Here is a 22,782-nt window from a genome sequence, read left to right as displayed (position 1 = left end):
AAAATGAAAACATGTAAAATGTGATATCAAAAATATAAAGTAGGGACGGGGTGCCTGGGTGGCTCAGTCAGTTAAGCATCTGACTTCAGCTCAGGTCATGATCTCGTGGTCCGTGAGTTCGAGCCCCACATTGGGCTCTGTGCTGACAGCTCAGAGCCTGGAGCCTGTTTCACATTCTGTGTCTCCCTCTTTCTCTCTCCTCCCCCCGCTCATGCTCTCTCTCTTCTCAAAAATAAACATGAAAAAAAATTAAAAAATATAATAAAGTAGGAAAAGAGGAGTAAAAATGTAGTTTTAGAATGTGTTCAAATTTAAGTTGCTATCAACTTAAAATAGACTGTTATAAGATGACATGTGTGCACCTCATGGTAACCACAAAGCAAAACCTGAAAGTAAATACATACATACAAAAATGAGAAAGGAATGTAAACACAACACTAAAGAAATTCATCAAAATATAAGGAAAGAGAAAAAGAGAAGAAAGAAACAGAGAGGAACTATAAAAACAGCCAGAAACAATTAACAAAATGGCAATAAGTACACACTTATCAATAATTAATTTAATTGTATACATACTAAATTCTCCAATCAATGTGGAGTGTCTGCATGGATTAAGAAAAAAGAAAAACAAGTCACATCTATATACTGCATACAAGAGACTCACGTCAGAAGACACACACAGACTGAAAGTGAAGGGTGGGAAAAAGACATTTCATGCAAATGGAAATAAAAAGAAAGCTGCTGTATGTATACTCATATCAGACACAATATACTTTAAACAAAGAATGTAATGAAAGACAAAAAGGAGCACTACGTAATGATAAAGGAGTCAATCCAGTCAGAAGATATAACATTTATAAATATATATGCATCCAACATAGCACTAAAATAAAGCCAATATTAATAGACTTAAAAGGAAGAAATTGACAGCAATGAAATAATAGAAGACTTTAACACCCTACTTACATCAATGGCTAAATCATCCAGACAGAAAATCAATAGGGAAACATTGGCCTTAACACATTAGACCAGATGGACTTAATAGATATATTTAGAACATTCCATCCAAAAGCAGCAGAATTTATATTCTTCTTAAATGCACATGGAACATCCTCCACGATAAATCCCATGGTAGGCCAAAAACAAGTCTCAATAAATTCAAGAAGACTGAAATAATATTAAGCATCTTTTCTGACCACAGTGGTATGAAACTAGAATTCAATACAAGAAGAAAACTGAAATAACTACAAATACATGGAGATAAAACAACATGTTGTTGAATAACTATGGGATCATAGAATAAATCGAAGGAAAAAATTTAAAGATACCTAGAAACAAATGAAAACAGAAATATGACACACTAAAATCAACAGGATACAGCCAGAGCAGTTCTAAGATGGGAGTTCATAGCAGTATAACCTATCTCAAGAAACAAGAAACTATTTAACTTCATACCTAAAGGAATTAGAAAAAGAAAACAAATGAAGCCCAGAGTTGTAGAAAAGAAAAGAAAAATTATAGGCCAATATCCCTGATGAACATAGAAGTAAAAATTCTCAACAAAACATTGGCAAACTGAATTCAACAAAACATTAAATGAATTATACACCATGATTGAGTGGGATTTATTCCAGGGATTTAAGGACAGTTTTACATATACAAATCAATCAATATGATACACCACATTAAAATAATGAAAGATAAGGGGCACCTGGGTGGCTCAGTTGGTTAAGCATCCAACTTCAGCTCAGGTCATGATCTCACAGTTCATGGGTTCAAGCCCCATGGAGCCTGCTTTGGATTCTTTGTCTTCCTCTCTCTCTGCCCCTCCCCGACTCATGCTATGTCTCTCTGTCTCTCAAAAATAAACTTTTTAAAAAAATTTTTAATAAAGATAAAACCATATGATCATCCCAACAGATGCAGAAAAGGCATTTGACAAAATTCTACATCAATTTATTGATAAAATCTCTTGATGAAATGGGTATGGAGGGAAAGTACCTCAACATAATTAAGGCTATATATGACAAGCCTACAGTTAACATCATACTCAGTGGTGAAAGCTGAAAGCTTTTTCTCTAAAATCAGGAGCAAGACAAGTATGCCCACTTTTATTCAATATAATATTGGAACTCTTAGCTACAGTTATTAGGCAAGAAAAAGAAATAAGAGGCAAACTGGAGAGGAAGAAGAAATACCATCACTATTTGCAGATGACATGGTACTATATATAGAAAACCCTAAAGACCACCAAAAAACTATTAGAACTATCAAATGTATTTAAGAAAGTTTCAGTATGCAAAATTAATATACAAAATCTGTAGTGTTTCTATACACTAATAACAAACTATCAGAGAAATCAAGAAAATAATCCCATTTATGATCACAACAAAAAGAATAAAACACCTACGAATAAATTTAACCAAGGAGGAAAAAAAATCTGTACACTGAAAACTATAAGACATTGACTAAACAACTTGAAGAAATAATAAATGCAGATATCTTGTGCTCATAGATTAGAAGAATGAATAGTGTTAAAATGCCCATAAAAACCCAAACCAATGAGATTCAGTACAACCCCTATCAAAATTCCAATGGCATATTTCACAGATATAGGACAAATAATTCTCAAATTTATATGGAACCACAAAAGACCCAGAATAACTAAAACAATCTTGAGAAAAAAGAACAAAACTAGAGGTATCACACTGCCTGGTTTCAAATTATACTGCAAACCTAAAGCAATCAAAACAATGTGGTATTGGCATAAAAACAGGATTATATAGTCAATTAATTTACAACAAAGGAGACAAGAATATACAGTGGGAAAGGGCAGTCTCCTCAATCAATGGACAGCTACATGTGAAAGAATGGAACTGGACCACTATCTTACATCATATACAAAAATTAACTCAAAATGGATGAAAACAGGGGTGCTTGGGTGACTCAGTTAAGCATCCCACTTCGGCTCAGGTCATGAGTTTGAGCCCCACATCGGGCTGTGTTCTGACAGCTAGGAGCCTGGAGTCTGCTTCAGATTCTGTCTCTCTTTCTCAAAAATAAATAAAATTTAAAAAAAAAATTTTGTTTTAATGGATTAGAAACTTGAATGCAAGACCTGAAACCATAAAACTCATGGAAGACAACATAAGCAGAAAGCTCCTTGACATTGGTCTTAACAATGTTTTTCTGGATCTAACTCCAAAGAAAAGGAAAACAAAAGCAAAACTAACACACAGGACTATATCAAACCAAAAGCTTTCTGCATGAGAAGGCAATCTACCAAATGAGAGAAAATATTTGCACATCATATATCCAATAAGGGGTTAATATCCAAAATATATAAAGAACTCATACAACTCAATAACAACTTTAAAAATCCAATTTAAAAAAATGGGCAGAGGGCACCTGGGTGGCTCAGTCAGTTAAGCATCCAACTCTTGATTTCAGCTCAAGGCATGATCTCGTAATCATGAGATGGAGCCCCATGTCAGGCACAGTGTAGAGCATGGAGCCTGCTTGGGATTCTCTCTCTCCTTCCCCCTCCCTCACTTGTTATATCTCTCTCTCTCTCTCTTACAAAATAAATAAATAAACTTTAAAAAAAAGCCATAATTAAAAAAAATTTTTAATGGGCAGAATATCTGAATATTTTCCAAAGAAGACATACAGATGGCCAACAGACACATGAAAATGTGTTCAAAATCACGAATCATCAGAGAAATGCAATTCAAAACCATAAGGAGATATCACCTCACAACTGTCAGAATGGCTAGAATCAGAAAGATAGAAGTAACAAGTATCGGTGAGGATGTGAACTGTTGGTAGGAATGTAAATTGGTGCAGCTACTAGGGAAAACAGTGTGGAAGTTTCTCAAAAAACTAAAAAGAGAACTACCATATGATCCAGCAATTCTACTACTGGATATCTATCTAAAGAATATGAAACACTAATATGAAAAGATAGGTGTACCCCTGTGTTCATAACAGCGTTACTTATAATACTAAGATATGGAAACAACCTAAGTGTCCATCATTGGATGCATGCATAAAGAAGATATAGAAGATATATATTGGAATTCTACTCAGCCGTAAAAAAAGAATGAAATCTGGCCATTTGTGACAACATGGATCAACTTCAAGGATATTGATGCTAATTGAAATAAGACAGAGAAAGACAAATACTGTATGATTTCAGTTTTATGTGAAATCTAAAATACAAAACAAATAAAGCAAAACCCAGACTCAAAGACACAGAGAACAAGTTGATGGTTGCCAGAGGGAAGTTTGGTGTGGTGGCGAAATAGGGGAAGATAATCAAGAAGTACAGACTTCCACGGGCACCTGGATGGCTCAGTCATTTGAGCGTCCAACTCTTAATTTCAGCTCAGGTCATGATCCCAGGGTCATGTCAGTCTCCATGATGAGCGTGGAGCCTACTTGGGATTCTCTCTCTCCCCGCACCCCCCCCTTAATTAATTACTTAATGAATTAGTACAAGAAGTATAGACTTCCAGTTATAAAATGAAAAAGTCATGGGAAGGAGCCAAGATGGCGGAACACCATGGAAGTTTTTTGTGTGTCTCGCGTCCATGAAATGTAGACAGACCAACACTAAACCGTCTAACATGCCTAGAAAACTGGAGGATTAACACAACAATCTGCACAACCTGAACCACAGAATTCAGCAGGTACGTGGCACAGAGAGGTAAACTTGGGGAGAGAGAAGCCGGTGGCAGGCAGGGAGTCGCCTTTGCAGGCAGAGAGAGGACGGAGACTGGGTCAGGGGAGAATATGGGAAAAGCACCCCTCCCAAAAGCAGCTGGAGAGAAAGTGGAAAATCGGAAATAGCCGCAGGGACTAAACTAAAAAGGGAGAAAGGAGAAAGGAGAGGGTTTAAATTCCATTAGGACTGTAAACAAGGGGAGCGCAAAGGCTGCAACTCTGCAGCTCGATACCTGGCAGTGCTCTGGTGGGAAGGGCGAATCCCCAGGAACAGAGTGGGGTCTGGGAGGTTCTCGGGCCACACGGGGAAAAGCGGTTCCACTGCTGGAAGGACATTTGGTAGAGACTGTTGAAGCCACCTGGTCCCAGCAGACCCCAGAAGGCGGCCACATTCGCTGGTGCTGGAACAAGGTCATTAAGGGTGAAGCCTGGTGCCAGATGTGTGTTGTGATTTTCCACAGTCCCTGAAAAGCTGCTGCTACACTATCTCACAAACTTTTTCTGGAGCGGGCTGGCACCTGGCTGCAGTCTCGGGGCACCGGCAGCAGCAGGGTCCAGCAGGCGTTCCTGGGTACAGCTGGCATTCGGCCATTGCTCGGCGAGACCCTCCCACAGAGGGGCGGAATGGGTCAAAGCCTCAGTCCTTTGGAAGTAAGGGGCCAGGGAAAACAGCCTCATCTGAGATAAAACTTGGGAGAGAGGTACTGCCTGGGGCTTGGTCACGGACAGTGAAGAAGCGAAGAGCGGACAAAAGCTGAAGACAGGATGGGTGTGCGATTGCTGATCCGGGAGAAAAATTCCCATACTAGAGACTGGATATCTGGATGATGCCATTTCACCGCTCCCGTGCATGCGCATACATATCTACGAGCCCTGCAACAATCCACCCCACTAGGCTAGCAGCGCCATCTAGTGGAGAACAGAGCTGTTTCACTGAGCCCCGCCCAACTGGGCCAACCTCGCTCTTCAAGAATACAAGTCTCACCACCGGCTTAGTTTATGGACTATAAAGCGCTATATAGACTGACTTCTAGGGGAAAACGAAGTAATTTCAGTCCTATTTCAATCTGTTAGCAGGTCCATCTATTCAATTTTCTTTCTTTTTTTTTTCTTTTTTCTTTTTTCTTTTTTTTCTCTTTTACACATTCTTTTCCTTGAATACAGAAAGAAAAAATTCATTTTATTTTCAATTTTTATTAAAAATATTTTTCTTTAATTTTTTACTATATTTTTTACTTTTGTGTAAATTTTTTCCAATTCTATCTTAGTTCCATTATTCTATCTTAATCTATTTCAGTGTATTCACCTTTTCAAATTTTCAAACAATTTCCTTGTTTTCTTTTTTCTTTATCATTTCTTTTCTTTTTTTTGAATGCAGAAAGTGAAAAAACTTCATTTTTTTTCAATTTCTTTGAATTGAAATCTTTCAATTTCAATTTCAATTTCTATTAAAAATATTTTTCTTTAAATTTTTTACTATGTTTTTTGCACATATGTAAATTTTTTCAAACTCCATTTTACTTCCATCATTTTATTTTAGTCTACTACAGTGTATTCACTTTTTCAAATTTTCAAACGATTTCTTTTTTCTCTTTTTTGTCTTTTTTGTTTCTTTTCTTTTTGAATATAAAAAGAGAAAAAATTCATTTTTATTTTTAATTTTTATTAAAAATATTTTTCTTTAATTTTTTCCTAATATATTTTTTACTTTTGTGTAAATTTTTTCAAATTCTATTTTACTCCCATCATTTCATTTTAGTCTACTTCAGTGTATTCATTTTTTCAAATTCTCAAATGATTTTCTTCCCCCCCCCTTTTTTTCTCTAATCTGTCAAACCACTTTCAACACCCAAACCAAAACACACCTAGGATCTAGCATCATTTATTCAATTTTTTTTCTGAATGTGTGTGTTTTTAATTTTTTAATTTTAATATTTTTTTAATTTTAATTTTTTTAATTTTAATTTTTCTACCTCATTAATTCCTTTTCTCCCTTCAAAATGACAAAACGAAAAGGCCTTTGACAAAATCCAGCACCCTTTCTTAATAAAAACCCTTGAGAAAGTCGGGATAGAAGGAACATACTTAAAGATCATAAAAGCCATTTATGAAAAGCCCACAGCTAACATCATCCTCAACGGGGAAAAACTGAGAGCTTTTTCCCTGAGATCAGGAACACGACAGGGATGCCCACTCTCACCGCTGTTGTTTAACATAGTGTTGGAAGTGCTAGCATCAGCAATCAGACAACAAAAGGAAATCAAAGGCATCAAAATTGGCAAAGATGAAGTCAAGCTTTCGCTTTTTGCAGATGACATGATATTATACATGGAAAATCTGATAGACTCCACCAGAAGTCTGCTAGAACTGATACATGAATTCAGCAAAGTTGCAGGATACAAAATCAATGTACAGAAATCAGTTGCATTCTTATACACTAACAATGAAGCAACAGAAAGACAAAGAAACTGATCCCATTCACAATTGCACCAAGAAGCATAAAATACCTAGGAATAAATCTAACCAAAGATGTAAAAGATCTGTATGCTGAAAACTATAGAAAGCTTATGCAGGTAATTGAAGAAGATTTAAAGAAATGGAAAGACATTCCCTGCTCATGGGTTGGAAGAATAAATATTGTCAAAATGTCAATACTACCCAAAGCTATCTACACATTCAATGCTCCCAATCAAAATTGCACCAGCATTCTTCTCGAAACTAGAACAAGCAATCCTAAAATTCATATGGAACCACAAAAGGCCCTGAATAGCCAAAGTAATTTTGAAGAAGAAGACCAAAGCAGGAGGCATCACAATCCCAGACTTTAGCCTCTACTACAAAGCTGTCATCATCAAGACAGCATGGTATTGGCACAAAAACAGACACATAGACCAATGGAATAGAATAGAAATCCCAGAACTAGACTCACAAACGTATGCCCATCTAATCTTTGACAAAGCAGGAAAGAACATCCAATGGAAAAAAGACAGTCTCTTTAACAAATGGTGCTGGGAGAACTGGACAGCAACATGCAGAAGGTTGAAACTAGACCACTTTCTCACACCATTCACAAAAATAAACTCAAAATGGATAAAGGACCTGAATGTGAGACAGGAAACCATCAAAACCTTAGAGGAGAAAGCAGGAAAAGACCTCTCTGACCTCAGCCGTAGCAATCTCTTACTTGATACATCCCCAAAGGCAAGGGAATTAAAAGCAAAAGTGAATTACTGGGACCTTATGAAGATAAAAAGCTTCTGCACAGCAAAGGAAACAACCAACAAAACTAAAAGGCAACCAACGGAATGGGAAAAGATATTTGCAAATGACATATCAGACAAAGGGCTAGTATCCAAAATCTATAAAGAGCTCACCAAACTCCACACCCGAAAAACAAATAACCCAGTGAAGAAATGGGCAGAAAACATGAGTAGACACTTCTCTAGAGAAGACATCCGGATGGCCAACAGGCACATGAAAAGATGCTCAACGTCGCTCCTCATCAGGGAAATACAAATCAAAACCACACTCAGATATCACCTCACGCCAGTCAGAGTGGCCAAAATGAACAAATCAGGAGACTATAGATGCTGGAGAGGATGTGGAGAAACGGGAACCCTCTTGCACTGTTGGTGGGAATGCAAATTGGTGCAGCCACTCTGGAAAGCAGTGTGGAGGTTCCTCAGAAAATTAAAAATAGACCTACCCTGTGACCCAGCAATAGCACTGCTAGGAATTTATCCAAGCGATACAGGAGTACTGATGCATAGGGGCACTTGTACCCCAATGTTTATAGCAGCACTCTCAACAATAGCCAAACTATGGAAAGAGCCTAAATGTCCATCAACTGATGAATGGATAAAGAAATTGTGGTTTATATACACAATGGAATACTACGTGGCAATGAGAAAGAATGAAATATGGCCTTTTGTAGCAACGTGGATGGAACTGGAGAGTGTGATGCTAAGTGAAATAAGCCATACAGAGAAAGACAGATACCATATGGTTTCACTCTTATGTGGATCCTGAGAAACTTAACAGAAACCCATGGGGGAGGGGAAGGGGAAAAAAAAAAAAGAGGTTCGAGTGGGAGAGAGCCAAAGCATAAGAGACTGTTAAAAACTGCGAACAAACTGAGGGTTGATGGGGGGTGGGAGGGAGGGGAGGGTGGGTGATGGGTATTGACGAGGGCACCTTTTGGGATGAGCACTGGGTGTTGTATGGAAACCAATTTGACAATAAATTTCATATATTAAAAAAAAAAGACAAAATGAAGGAATTCACCCCAAAACAAAGAGCATGAAGAAACGACAGCCAGGGATTTCACCAACACAGATACAAGCAAGATGTCTGAACCAGAATTTAGAATCACGATAATAAGAATACTAGCTGGAGTCAAAAATAGATTTGAATCCCTTTCTGCAGAGATAAAAGAAGTAAAAAATAGTCAAAATGAAATTAAAAATGCTATAACTGAGCTGCAATCACAGATGGATGCAGCAGCGACAAGGATGGATGAGGCAGAACAGAGAATCAGTGATATACAGGACAAACTTATAGATAATAATGAAGCAGAAAAAAAGAGGGAGATTATGGCAAAAGAGCATGATTTAAGAATTAGAGAAATCAGTGACTCATTAAAAAGGAACATCAGAATCATAGGGGTCCCAGAAAAAGAAGAGAGAGAAATAGGGGTAGAAGGGTTATGTGAGCAAATCATAGCAGAAAACTTTCCTAACTTGGGGAAAGACACAGACATCAAAATCCAGGAAGCGCAGAGGACCCCCATTAGATTAAACAGAAACTGACCATCAACAAGGCATATCATAGTCAAATTCACAAAATACTCAGGCAAGGAGAGAATCATGAAAGCAGCAAAGGAAAAAAAAGTCCCTAATCTACAAGGGAAGACAGATCAGGTTTGCAGCAGACCTATCCACAGAAACTTGGCAGGCCAGAAACGAGTGGCAGGATATATTCAATGTGCTGAATCAGAAAAATATGCAGACCTTTTGGGATGAGCACTGGATGTTGTATGGAAACCAATTTGACAATAAATTTCATATATTAAAGAAAAATATGCAGCCAAGAATTCTTTATCCAGCAAGGCTGTCATTCAAAATAGAAGGAGAGATAAAAAGTTTCCCATACAAACAAAAATTAAAGGAGTTTGTGACCACTAAACCAGCCCTGCAAGAAATTTTAAGGGGGACTCTCTCTGAGGGGAGAAAAGATGGAAAAATATATATAGAGAGAGAGAGAGAGAGAGAGACAGAGAGAGAGAGAGAAATAAATAAATAAATACCAAAAGCAACAAAGATTAGAAAGGACCAGAGAACACCACCAAAAACTCCAACTCTACAAGCATCATAATGGTAACAAATTCATATCTTTCAGTACTCACTCTAAACGTCAATGGACTCAATGCTCCAATCAAAAGACATAGGGTAACAGAATGGATAAGAAAACAAGATCCATCTATATGCTGTTTACAAGAGACCCACTTTAGACCTAAAGACATCTTCAGATTGAAAGTAAGGGGATGGAGAACCATCTATCATGCTAATGGTCAACAAAAGAAAGCTGGAGTAGCCTTACTTATATCAGAAAATCTACACTTTAGTGATGCTAAGTGAAATAAGCCATACAGAGAAAGACAGATACCATATGGTTTCACTCTTATGTGGATCCTGAGAAACTTAACAGAAACCCATGAGGGAGGGGAAGAAAAAAAAAAAAAAAGAGGTTAGAGTGGGAGAGAGCCAAAGCATAAGAGACTGTTAAAAACTGAGAACAAACTGAGGGTTGATGGGGGGTGGGAGGGAGGGGAGGGTGGGTGATGGGTATTGACGAGGGCACCTTTTGGGATGAGCACTGGGTGTTGTATGGAAACCAATTTGACAATAAACTTCATATATTGAAAAAAAGAAAAAAAGAAGAAAAAAAGAAAATCTACACTTCAAAGACTGTATCAAGAGATGCAGAAGGGCATTATATCATAATCAAGGGGTCTATCCACCAAAAAGACCTAAAAATTGTAAACATTTATGTGCCAAATGTGGCAGCACCCAAATACATAAATCAAACACAAACATAAAGAAACTCATCGATAGTAATACCGTAATAGTAGGAGACTTCAACACCCCACTCACAGGAATGGACAGATCATCTAATCAAAAAATTAACAAGGAAACAATGGCTTTTAATGACACACTGGACCAGATGGACTTAACAGATATATTCAGAACATTTCATCCTAAAGCAGCAAAATATACATTCTTCTCCAGTGCACATGGAATGTTCTCCAGAATAGACCATATACTAGGACACAAATCAGCCCTAAGTAAGTACAAAAAGATCGAGATCATACCGTTCATATTTTCAGACCACAACACTATGAAACTAAAAATCAACCGCAAGAAAAAATTTGGAAAGGTAACAAAAACTTAGAGACTGAAGAACATCCTACTAAAGAATGAATGGGCTAACCAAGCAGTTAAAGAGGAAATTAAGAGGTATATGGAAGTCAATGAAAATGATACACAACCCAAAACCTCTGGGACACAGCAAAGGTGGTCATAAGAGGAAATTATATAGCAATCCAGGCCTTCCTAAAGAAGGAAGAAAGATCTCAGATACACAACCTAACCTTATGCCTTAAGGAGCTGGAAAAAGAACAGCAAATAAAACCCCAAACCAGCAGAAGACAGGAAATAATAAAGATTAGAGCAGAAATTAATGCTATCGAAACCAAAAAAACAGTAGAACAGATCAATGAAACTAGAAGTTGGTTCTTTGAAAGAATTAACAAAAGTGATAAACCACTAGCCAGTTTGATCAAAAAGAAAAAGGAAAGGACCCAAATAAATAAAATCAAGAATGAAAGAGGAGAGATCACAACCAACACAGCAGAAATAAAAACAATAATGAGAGAATATTATGAGCAATTATATGCCAATAAAATGGGCAATCTGGAAGAAATGGACAAATTCCTAGAAACATATACACTACCAAAACTGAAACAGGACGAAATAGAAAATTTGAACAGGCCCATAACCAGTAAGGAAATCGAATTAGTAATCAAAAATCTGCCAAAAAACAAGAGTCCAGGGCCAGATGGCTTTACAGGGGAATTCTACCAAACATTTAAGGAAGAGTTAACACCTAGTCTCTTGAATGTGTTCCAAAAAATAGAAATGGAAGGAAAACTTCCAAACTCTTTCTAAGAAGCCAGCATTACCTTGATTCCAAAACCAGAGACCCCACTAAAAAGGATAACTACAGACCAATTTCCCTGATGAACATGGATGCAGAAATCCTCAACAAGATATTAGCCAACTGGCTCCAACAATACATTAAAAAAATTATTCACCACGACCAAGTGGGATTTATACCTGGGTTGCAGGGCTGGTTCAATATCCGCAAAACAATTAATGTGATTCATCACATCAATAAAAGAAAGGACAAGAACCATATGATCCTCTCAATAGATTCAGAGAAAGCATTTGACAAAATACAGCATCCTTTCTTGATAAAAACCCTCAAGAAAGTAGGGATAGAAGGAGTGTACCTCAAGATCAAAAAGCCATATATGAACGACCCAACGCTAATATCATCCTCAATGGGAAAAAGCTGAGAGCTTTCCTCCTAAGGTCAGGAAAAAGACAGGGATGTCCACTCTCACCACTGTTATTCAACATAGTATTGGAAATCTTAGCCTCTGCTATCAGACAACACAAATAGATAAAAGGTATTCAAATCGGCCAGAAGGAGGTCAAACTTTCACTCTTCGCAGACGACATGATACTCTATATGGAAAACCCAAAAGATTCCACCATAAAACTGCTAGAATTGATTTATGAGTTCAGCAAAGTTGCAGGTTATAAAATCAATGCACAGAAATCGGTTGCATTCCTATACACCAACAATGAAGCAACAGAAAGAGAAATCAAGAAATCCATCCCATTTACAGTTGCACCAAAAACCATAAAATACCTAGGAATAAATCTAACCAAAGAGGTGAAAAATCTATACATTGAAAACTATAGAAAGCTTATGAAACAAATTGAAGAAGACACAAAAAAAATGGAAAAAGATTCCATGCTCCTGGATAGAAAGAACAAATGTTGTTAAAATGTCGATACTACCCAAAGCAATCTACATATTCCATGCAATCCCTATCAAAGTAACACCAGCATTCTTCACAGAACTAGAACAAATCATCCTAAAATTTGTATGGAACCAGAAAAGACCCCGAATAGCCAAAGCAATCTTGAAAAAGAAAACCAAAGCAGGAGGCGTCACAATCCCAGACTTCAAGCTATACTACAAAGCTGTAACCATCAAGACAGTATGGTACTAGCACAAGAACAGACACTCAGATCAATGGAACAGAATAGAGAACCCAGAAATGGACCCACAAGTGTATGGCCAACTAATCTTTGACAAAGCAGGAAAGAATATCCAATGGAATAAAGACAATCTCTTCAGCAAGTGGTGCTAGGAAAACTTGACAGCGACATGCAGAAAAATGAACCTGGACCACTTTCTTACACCACATACAAAAATAAACTCAAAATGGATGAAAGACCTAAATGTAAGACAGGAAGCCATCAAAATCCTCAAGGAGAAAGCAGGAAAAAACCTCTTTCTGATATTTCTAATGTTTGCTTGCTTGCTTTCTTTCTTTTTTTCTTTCTTTCTTTCTTTCTTCCAAGTGTTTATTTATATTTGAAAGAGAGAGACAGAGAGACAGAATGTGAGCAGGGTAGGGGCAGAGAGAGATGGAGACAGAATCTAAAGCAGGCTCTAGGCTCCAAGTTGTCAGCATAGAACTGGACATAGGGCTTGAATACATGAGCCGTGAGATTACGACCTGGGCTGAAATCAGATGCTCAACCCACTGAACCACCCAAGTGCCCTCCTTTCTTTGTTTCTTTAAACATATTACAGATACATTTACAAAAATGTTTTTAGCTTATTTTTTGAGAGAGAGAAAGAGAGAGAAGGGAAGGGACAGAGAGAGAGGGAGAGAGAGAATCCGAAGCAGGCTCTGCACTGTCAGCACAAAACCCCATGCAGGGCTTGAACCATATGGTTCTAATAAGTCAGAACCGTGAGATCATGACCTGAGTCGAATCAAGAGTTGGATGCTTAACCAAGTGAGCCACGCAGGAGCCCCCAGATACATTTTTTAGAAGTTTATTTTCATTTATTTTGAGAAACAGAAAGCAAGTGGGTGAGGGGCAGAGAGCAAGAGGGAGAGAGAATCCTAAGCAGGCTGTCTGCTGGCATGGGGCTCGAACTCACAACCTGTGAGATCATGACCTGAGCCATAATCAAGAGCTGGACGCTTAACCCACTGAGCCACCAGGTGCCCCGAGATACATTTTAATTTATTTATTAATTTTTTATTTTTTTTAACGTTTTAATGTTTATTTATTTTTGACAGAGAAAGAGAGAGAGACAGAGAGCAAGTGGGGGGGGGGGGGGGGAGGGCAGAGAGACAGACACACACAGAATCTGAAGCAGGCTCCAGGCTCTGAGCTGTCAGCACAGAACCCAATGTGCATCTTGAACCCATGAGCTGTGAGACCATGACCTGAGCTGAAGTCAGACACTCAACCGGCTGAGTCACCCAGGAGCCCCAAAATACATTTTTATATACTGCCCAAATACCTGAAGTTTTTTGTGGATGCAATTCTGTTTCTCACTCAAAGGCCTTACTGTGTTTTATGACTTTTGAATGAGAACATGTACTCCTTGAAACTTCATAGGACTCCCCTGAGGCCTAGATTAGAGGTTAGCTCTTACAGAAAAGTTACGTATTTGCTTCTGCCAGTTGCCAAAGAGTACGACCTACTTGAGATAACATTAAACACAATTCTTAGGTTAAGGGTTTTGGATTGTTTAGGTAGTGTGAATTCAGGCAGAAACTGTCTTGAAGATTATGTTGAGATTAGAAAATCTCACAGAAGATTGTAATTTTCCTGCTCTGCTCAGTGTCAAGGTTTGAGAAAGGCATTTTCCTTGCAGTGTCCTGTGGAGCTGTGAGAGTGATTATTTCTAGTTCATTTTTATACTGAGTATGAGGTCCTTGGTGGTCTCAGTTCTAGTTGAGTGGTATATTAACTCCCATGCCTTGGATAGGCCCTGGGCAGTGTTTCTCATCCCTGTGTCCTTCCCGCATACTGTGAGACTGAAGCTCAAGGCCATCAGTTTCTGCAGTGCAAATGTCTTCAAGGTGAAAATTTACTTCAGTACATTTTCCCCCCCTCTAGGTTCCTACTTTCCCATAGTTTTTGTCCTTTGAGTATTTCCAACTTTTGGTAAGCTTTGACCAAAACTTTTTAGTTGTCTGCAGTTAGAGTGAGTATCTTGTTCACAGTGATGGTGAAACCAAAGCCTATCAATTCATAATAATAAAAATATATCTGAATATTCATTTTTAGTGGCTATATTATCCTTCCTCCCAAACATGAAAAAGCTGCTTCATAACACATCTATGAGGTTGTCACCTTTCCATAAAGCATTGGAATGAAATCGACAGAAATATTACAAAGAGAAAGTATAGTCTCGTATACTATCAGGTCTGTTTTATTTCTAAATTAGATCAGAATCAGGTTATGCAGTTTTTTTAATTGAAGTATAATTGACATACAATATTATATTAGTTTTGACTCAGGTCATGATCTCATGTTTCATCAGTTTGAGCCCTGTGTCAGGCTCTGTGCTGATAGCATGGGCCTGCTTGGGATTTTCTCTCTCCCTCTCTCTCTGCCCCTCCCCCACTCATGTGCACGTGCACTCCCTCTCTCTCCCTCTGTCTCTCTCAAAATAAACAAATAAACATTTTTTTTAATCATGAGGATACACAAATGAACTACTGGGACCTCATCAAAATAAAACGTTTCTGCACAGCGAAGGAAACAATCAGCAAAACTAAAAGGCAACCAATGGAATGGGAGAAGATATTTGCAAACCACATATCAGACAAAGGGTTAGTATCCAAAATCTATAAAGAACTTATCAAATTCAGCACCGAAAAAACAAATAATCTAGTGAAGAAATGGGCAAAAGACATCAATAGACACTTCTCCAAAGAAGACATCCAGATGGCCAACCGACACATGAAAAAATGCTCCACATCACTCATCATCAGGGAAATACAAACCAAAACCACAATGAGATACCACCTTACACCTGTCAGAATGGCTAACATTAATAACTCAGGCAACAACAGATGTTGGCGAGGATGCAGAGAAAGAGGATCTCTTTTGCATTGCTGGTGGGAATGCAAGCTGGTGCAGCCACTCTGGAAAACAGTATGGAGGTTCCTCAAAAAACTAAATATAGAACTACCCTATGACCCAGCAATTGCACTACTAGGCATTTATCCACGGGATATAGGTATGCTGTTTCAAAGGGACACATGCACCCCCATGTTTATAGCAGCACTATCAACAATAGTCAAAGTATGGAAAGAGCCCAAATGTCCATCGATGGATGAATGGCTAAAGAAGATGTGGTATATATATATACAATGGAATATTACTCAGCAATCAAAAAGAATGAAATCTTACCATCTGCAACTACCTGGATGGAATTGGAGGGTATTATGCTAAGTGAAATTAGTCAGTCAGAGAAAGACAAAAGTCATATGACTTCACTCATATGAGGACTTTAAGAGACAAAACAGATGAACAGAAGGGAAGGGAAACAAAAATAATACAAAAACAGGGAGGGGACAAAACAGAAGAGACTCATAAATATGGAGAACAAACTGAGGGTTACAGGAGAGGTTGTGGGAGGGGGGATGGGCTAAATGGGTGAGGCTCACTAAGGAATCTACTCCTGAAATCATTGTTGCACTATATGCTAACTAATTTAGATGTAAATTTTTAAAAATAAAATTAATATTTTAAAAAAAGTCCAAAAAAAAAAAAAAGAAATATCAGAAAGAGCAAGACTCTACAATATGACCAGGCTAATATTTAAAAGAATCAAATATAATTCCTAGAAATGAAAAATAAAATAATTTAAATAAAAACTCAATGGACAAATTTAACAGTAGATTAGATACATCTAAAAATATAATTAGTAAACATAGAAATAGATCTGCAAAATAGCCAGAGTATAATACGGAATAATTTTTTGTAATGGAAAATACTGAAGAGAGATGAAGAAACATGGAAAATAAAAAGGGAATGTTTAACATGTGATCTATTCAGAATTTCAGAAATAAGGGAAATAAGTCACAAGCAATATTTTAAAAAGATAATAAACTTCAGAATTGATGAAAACCCAGTCTGTAGATTACAGAAACCCAGTGGGATAAAATAAAAAGAAACCCACATTAGGCACATCACAGAGATATTGCACAGACACCACAACAGAAAATCTTAAAAACAGCCAGAGAAAAAGACAGATTAACCCCAAAGGAATGACAGGCTGAGATCTTACTTCTCCATAACAGGAATGGCAACCAGAAGGCAGGAATATTTGCCAATAGGCTGAGAGAGACCATGGGAAATGCGCAGATGTAGAAAGGTTGAAATTTGTCAGGCAAAGTCTAATGACAAGCAAGCTGATATGAACCTTAAGGTTAAAGAGCTTTTTAGAAATAAAGAAGGTAATAATGTTGATTAAAGATTCACCTAGAAGAGCTAACAATACTAATTTATATGTACCTAATAGCATTCCCTCACTGACAGAACTATAGGAAGAAACAGACAAAACTCAGGAACAAATGATGAGATATTTTTGCATCCTCCCTCAGTAATTGATAACCAGACAAATCAGTAAGGAAATAGATTTCAGCAAAGTAATTAACATTGTAACATTACTTTGTAACATTACTTTGTAATGTTTGGGATGTCCTTTGTAAGTAATTATATTATCTAAGCAATTATGTTTTCTAAATGGTAATATAGAATGCTATCCCCTACAAAATATATATTCTTCTCAAAGATATAAGGACATTTATGAGACCTAACCATAAATGGAGCCATAAAGAAAGCCCCAACAAATGTCAAAGGATTCGTGCAAGTAATGTACTTTTCATATGCTCATGTTATGAAGCTCAGAAAGTGTGGAAAAGTCTAGAGAAGAGAATAAAACTCACCCACAGTTCTACCAGTTAGAGATCACTTCTGTTCATTTACTAGGTTATTTCCCTCCTCTATATTGTTTTAAATAGAATGAGATCATTTTGGATATAGGTTATATTTTTTTAATCTCTTTTCACTTACCATAATAAACACTTTCTTATGTCATGAACATTTCTTTGTAACCCTTCTATTGGCTACATAATATTCCATCAATTGGATATGCCATAAATTCCTTACCTATTTCCTTATTGTTAATTATTGGGGTTTTTTTTTCCAGGTTTCTGAGACCATAAATATCCCTGTAATTAACTTTGTGGTATTTACAAGCACCTTTCATCCAAGGGCTTCAAAGCATTTCAGAATGATCTCATTTTGCTCTCTAGCCAGTGAGATGACTAGCATTTTTATTCCTTTTTGCCAGCAAAGTATTTCCACTTCTAGCCAATGTGTTACCTGGAGATGTTGTATTCATAGTCTAGGCAGCCCCCACCCCCTTCTGTTGCTTCCCTGCAGACAGAACTGACTTTCCCACCAGCTCTTTCCCACACATTGCTACAGGCACCTTCTGGCTTAGCCTCAGGCAAACTCCGTTTCAAAGAGCTTGAACATACTTCTCTGGCTGTGATCCCTGCAGAAGCCAGCAGCCTCTTCCTCCAACACTGTAACTGGTGTGAGAAGCGTCCTTGGGAAGATGCTGCTGTTCATCAAAGCTTGATAATCCATCTGACACCCATTTCACATGTGTGTGCAACTTCTAAGCATTGGGATGTTAAATTAACATTTCCCTGTGATTTGTTGGTGTTACAGAGACGATTTGGGTGATTATTCTTATCCTCGTATTTTTTAAATTACAAAATTATTTAACAACTTCTTTTGAAACAGCAAATGAGGTTGAGTAAAGTCAGCATGGTTCACAGAGTTCAGCAAGAGGAAAGAGCAATAATCCAATCGTGCATCTCAGAAACGAAAATGGGAGACTGTATTGCTTTGGGGAGAAAACAACTATTCTTATATCTAGTTAATTATGTTATGAAGAGGGCACTAAAACTTGCTCCCTTGCATGTTCGTCATCTGACCTTCTGCCATAGAGTAATTCACTTTAATTGTCTTTTCACAAAAGCATTAGTGCATTTCTAGGAGAGAAGTGCTTCTGCCCCCACGTCTTTCCCCTTCTGGTCTGCTCCTTTCTTCTCCGATCCCACCTTCCCCCAAACCCCTCTATCTCACTTTCCCTCGTTCTCACTCAACTTCCCATGAGTATAGTTACAGGATTAATGTGATGGCAGCTGTGGTCTTTACTGTTTCCATTTTCTCAGCTCCCAACTCCATTGGAGCCACTAACAAACCAGCCTTTTTTCCAGATAGAGTGTGTGAACTTGGCTGTGAGGTGTGCCCCTTCCAAGAGCAAACTGGCAAGCTTTTAATATTCCATTCCTCACACACCCTCTGGCATGGCTCTTCTCTCAATTTCGGTGCCCAGTTCCAACCACCCCACTGGCCCAAACCCAGGAGCAGACAGAAGGACCACAGCTTCATTTAAGGCTCTCAGCCCCTCAGCTTTGCATTTCTCTGCTGGAGAAAAGGAAGTCCTGAAGATAGCCCCTTTCACTTCCTCCCTTAAGGAGAAGTGGGTGGCTCAGTCAGTTAAGTGCCTGACTCTTTCTTCATTTTGGCTCCAGTCATGATCTCATGGTTCACAGGATCAAGTCCTATGACTTGAGTTGGGCTAAATGCTGACACTGCAGAGCCTGCATGGGATTCTCTCTCTCCCTCCCTCTCTCTGCGCCTCCCCTGCTCACATATGCACACGCTCGTTCACTCTCAAAATAAATAAATAAACATTTTTTAAAAGGTGGGTGGTTAAAAACAGTGGCTGAAATATAGAGAAAGTATAATGGAATAGTGCCAAGAGCAGTATTAGAAAGTATGCCAAGGCTTGTAGAGACTGTTACTATCCCCACTTTATGGACAAGGAGATGAGGCAGACAGAGATTGCATGGCTTGCCCACGGTCATATAGCTAGTTAAGTAGTGGAACTGAGATTTGAATTCAGTTCAGTTCAGTTGTGACTGCAAGACCCAAGCATGCTTGACCAGGGGGACCAAATGCTGGTGACAATTTCTTCATCCCTTCATTCAACCAAGAGATATTTATTCAGCACCAGACATGTACTGGGCCATGTCCTAGTGCTAGGGAGCCACAGGGGAGTTAAAAAAAAAGGTCCCTGGCCTTCAAAATTTTGCAATGCAAATGGAGGAGGAAGCCAATAAGAAAGGATGCAGCCCCCTGAAGTCAGTGCTGCTGGGGGGAGAAGGCCCCAAGGTCCCTCAGGAGCCATGGCAAGTGGGCACCCTTAGAGGAGGACGACCAAATCTAACCTCATACTCCTTATGGCCGCTCTTGGAGCCACTACGCAGCAAGAGAGATTCTGGTGGTGGCTTACCTCCCCTGGCGCCTCCGGCCACCCTGGAGTGTAATCTGAACGGGGATGCTGAACGGCTGCATGAGACCAGGGGCCTGGCCAAAATGGACTCCTTTCACCTGAGTCATAGCCTCTGAGGGCACAAGAAGGGCGAAGCTTAGGCATCAACGGAAGTGGGGTCCCAGAGGGAGCCGCCAGTCCCAGCGCAGGCAGCCATCAGGAGCAGCGGTGCACAGCGCCCGCTTTCCAGGAGACGTGGGAAGTCGAGGCAGGCTGGGGCAGGGGCGGGTGAGGGGGTGGGGGGAAGGTCTGCATTTTCTCAAAAAGCAGAGTATCAATCCTAGACGCTCAAGAAGACCGTTAATAACCTTCTGCATCCAGACCTTCTCCCCATGGTCACCCAGCGCCTGCCTCCGCCTAGTCACCTGTGTTCCGCTTTGTCACCTATGTTCCGCTTTGTCACCTGGGTTCCGCTCCAGCAGCCAGCTGCATTGCCATAGAGACCTAACCGCTTGTGGAAAGTTGAGGCCCCAGGGACCCTTTGTAATTGGTGAGGGACATACTCAGTTCAAGGTTTATAAAAAGAGGAAATGTTTTGCCCTGACTACGTTTCCTTTTTCACAAATTGTCTGTTAGAGTGCCAGCGTAGAGAGTGGATTTTTCCGGTTAATTGCATGTTCCAATTAAGAGAATTCATTTTTATACCATATGTGATTTCCCAAATTTTCAAGGGCCATAAAATAACTCACCATTAAAACTGTATCAAGGGGCGCCTGGATGGCTTAGCGGGGTGAGCATCTGGCTGGATCTCAACTCAGGTCTTCATCTCTCAGGGTCCTCAGTTCAAGCCCCCTCCCCGCACCCTTGGGGGCCACGCTGGGTGTGGGACCTAGTTACAAAAAATAAAAATAAAATTTATCAAGGTTTGAAAAAATTGTATCGAATATCTTGTTATCTTTCTTTGATAACCCAGAACACATTTGGAGATGTTTCAATACTTTCAAATCATGAACATCAATTAGCTTACTAAAAGGTGGGTAATAAAATGTCAGATAGACCACTTTTGCCATATGTTTTTAATAAGGGTAATATCATCTTACCATTTTCCAAAACATTACCATGGGCAAGAATGTAAGCATAATCTCTTCTGTAAATATCCGTGTATATATAGCCAGATTAACTGTTACTTGTTATTGTTATTGTTATTGTTAATACTTGTTATTAAATTAAAGCAATTTAATATGGCTTAAAATATATATTGATATACTTCTGAGAGTATGATATTGTATTGATAGTATTGATATACTTCTTAGAGTTATAGCCTAAGTCTTTTATAAACCATATGTTTCTAATGAACTGATATCATTTGGAATAAAATCTAATAGCAACTAAAACTTTTTCCCTTCTGCCCCCTCCTTGCAACTTAGCCTTATAAATATATAACCTTTCTTTTTCAGATGTAGATGTGCTAATAAATTCCCCTGCAATTTGGTATGTAACTCTCTTTGAAGAGGTAAATAATTTGCTACTATTTTTACATATTTGATTCAATCTCAAAAATATACTAATGTTTGAGCCTGTGAGATCCCTACATGGCTCCCGGGACTTGAATCCACCTTTCCTGGGGCCTTCTGGTCGTCCCCTTTTTCTGATTCTTACTCCATTATGTGAAAACCCTCATGTATGATCTTTAAAAATTCATCTTAAGAGGGTATAGAGAGAGAAAGTGAGTTATTTCCAATTACTTTTAGTCTCCATTCAAGAGTTCTGAGAGACCCAGACATTTGTTTGAGGTCCTAGACAAGTCAGGGCCTGAATATGTCTGAGGCATAGCTGTCACAATTGACCATCTGAGATTGATCTCAGACCTAGTGCTTTGTTTTCTCTTCCCTTTTAAATAGGGTCAATGACAGGTGAAAAGGAGTAACATAATCTGTTGCCCTTTGATTTACCTCCTACTGCCGCTTCACTTGGTGACTCACCTCTGCCCACCACTACCAGCCCACCCCCCTCTGGCCCCTACAGCAAGTCCCCTGCACATACATACTTCACTCAAGACTCACAGTCCCAAAAATCTAGAATGGTCAGTATGAATTGCAATGCCAGTGTGTCTATTCAGGGACATGGCAAATAAGGCAGAAGGAGTATGGTGTAAGAGACACCAGGTACATGTGCCTTCACTATATATCAGGGCGTCTGGTCCCTTCTCTTGGTCCCCTAGACCATCCCTGAGCTCCTGGTTTATGCCTTCCTCTCAGAGTTGCCCGAGATCACTTCCTGCTCCACCAAATATCAGCTATGAGTCAACTGTCAAACCCACCATGTGGGTCCCCTTCCTCTCTGGGCCAGAAGCTTTGGGTACTGGGTTCAAATCCCAGCTCTGTAACTCCAAATAACCCTTTAAACTTTCACTGCCTTGGTTTTCCTCAGTAAAAAGGGAGTAAATAAAACACAGTGTGAATTGTATGAGTATGGTGAGGCTTAATTAGTGCCCATAAACTGTTGAGATGTGTAGATGAAAGGGGA

At 38.8% G+C, this 22,782-nt stretch overlaps 1 protein-coding gene across 1 annotated transcript in view; it reads right to left on the bottom strand.

Annotated features, from left to right (window-relative positions):
- KCNMB3 (potassium calcium-activated channel subfamily M regulatory beta subunit 3) overlaps window positions 1-20,540 on the bottom strand; it is a 36,409-nt gene extending 15,869 nt beyond the window's left edge. The window contains exon 1 of the mRNA XM_042956945.1: window positions 20,278-20,540. Within this exon, the coding sequence (XP_042812879.1) occupies window positions 20,278-20,384 (107 nt within the window). The 5' untranslated portion in view covers window positions 20,385-20,540. The remainder of the gene's footprint in view (window positions 1-20,277) is intronic.
- Between the last annotated feature and the right edge of the window lie 2,242 nt (window positions 20,541-22,782).

Source organism: Panthera tigris, chromosome C2 (genome assembly GCF_018350195.1).
Source record: "Panthera tigris isolate Pti1 chromosome C2, P.tigris_Pti1_mat1.1, whole genome shotgun sequence".
Taxonomy (NCBI): Eukaryota; Metazoa; Chordata; class Mammalia; order Carnivora; family Felidae; genus Panthera; species Panthera tigris.
This window is presented reverse-complemented; position numbering and strand designations above follow the sequence as displayed.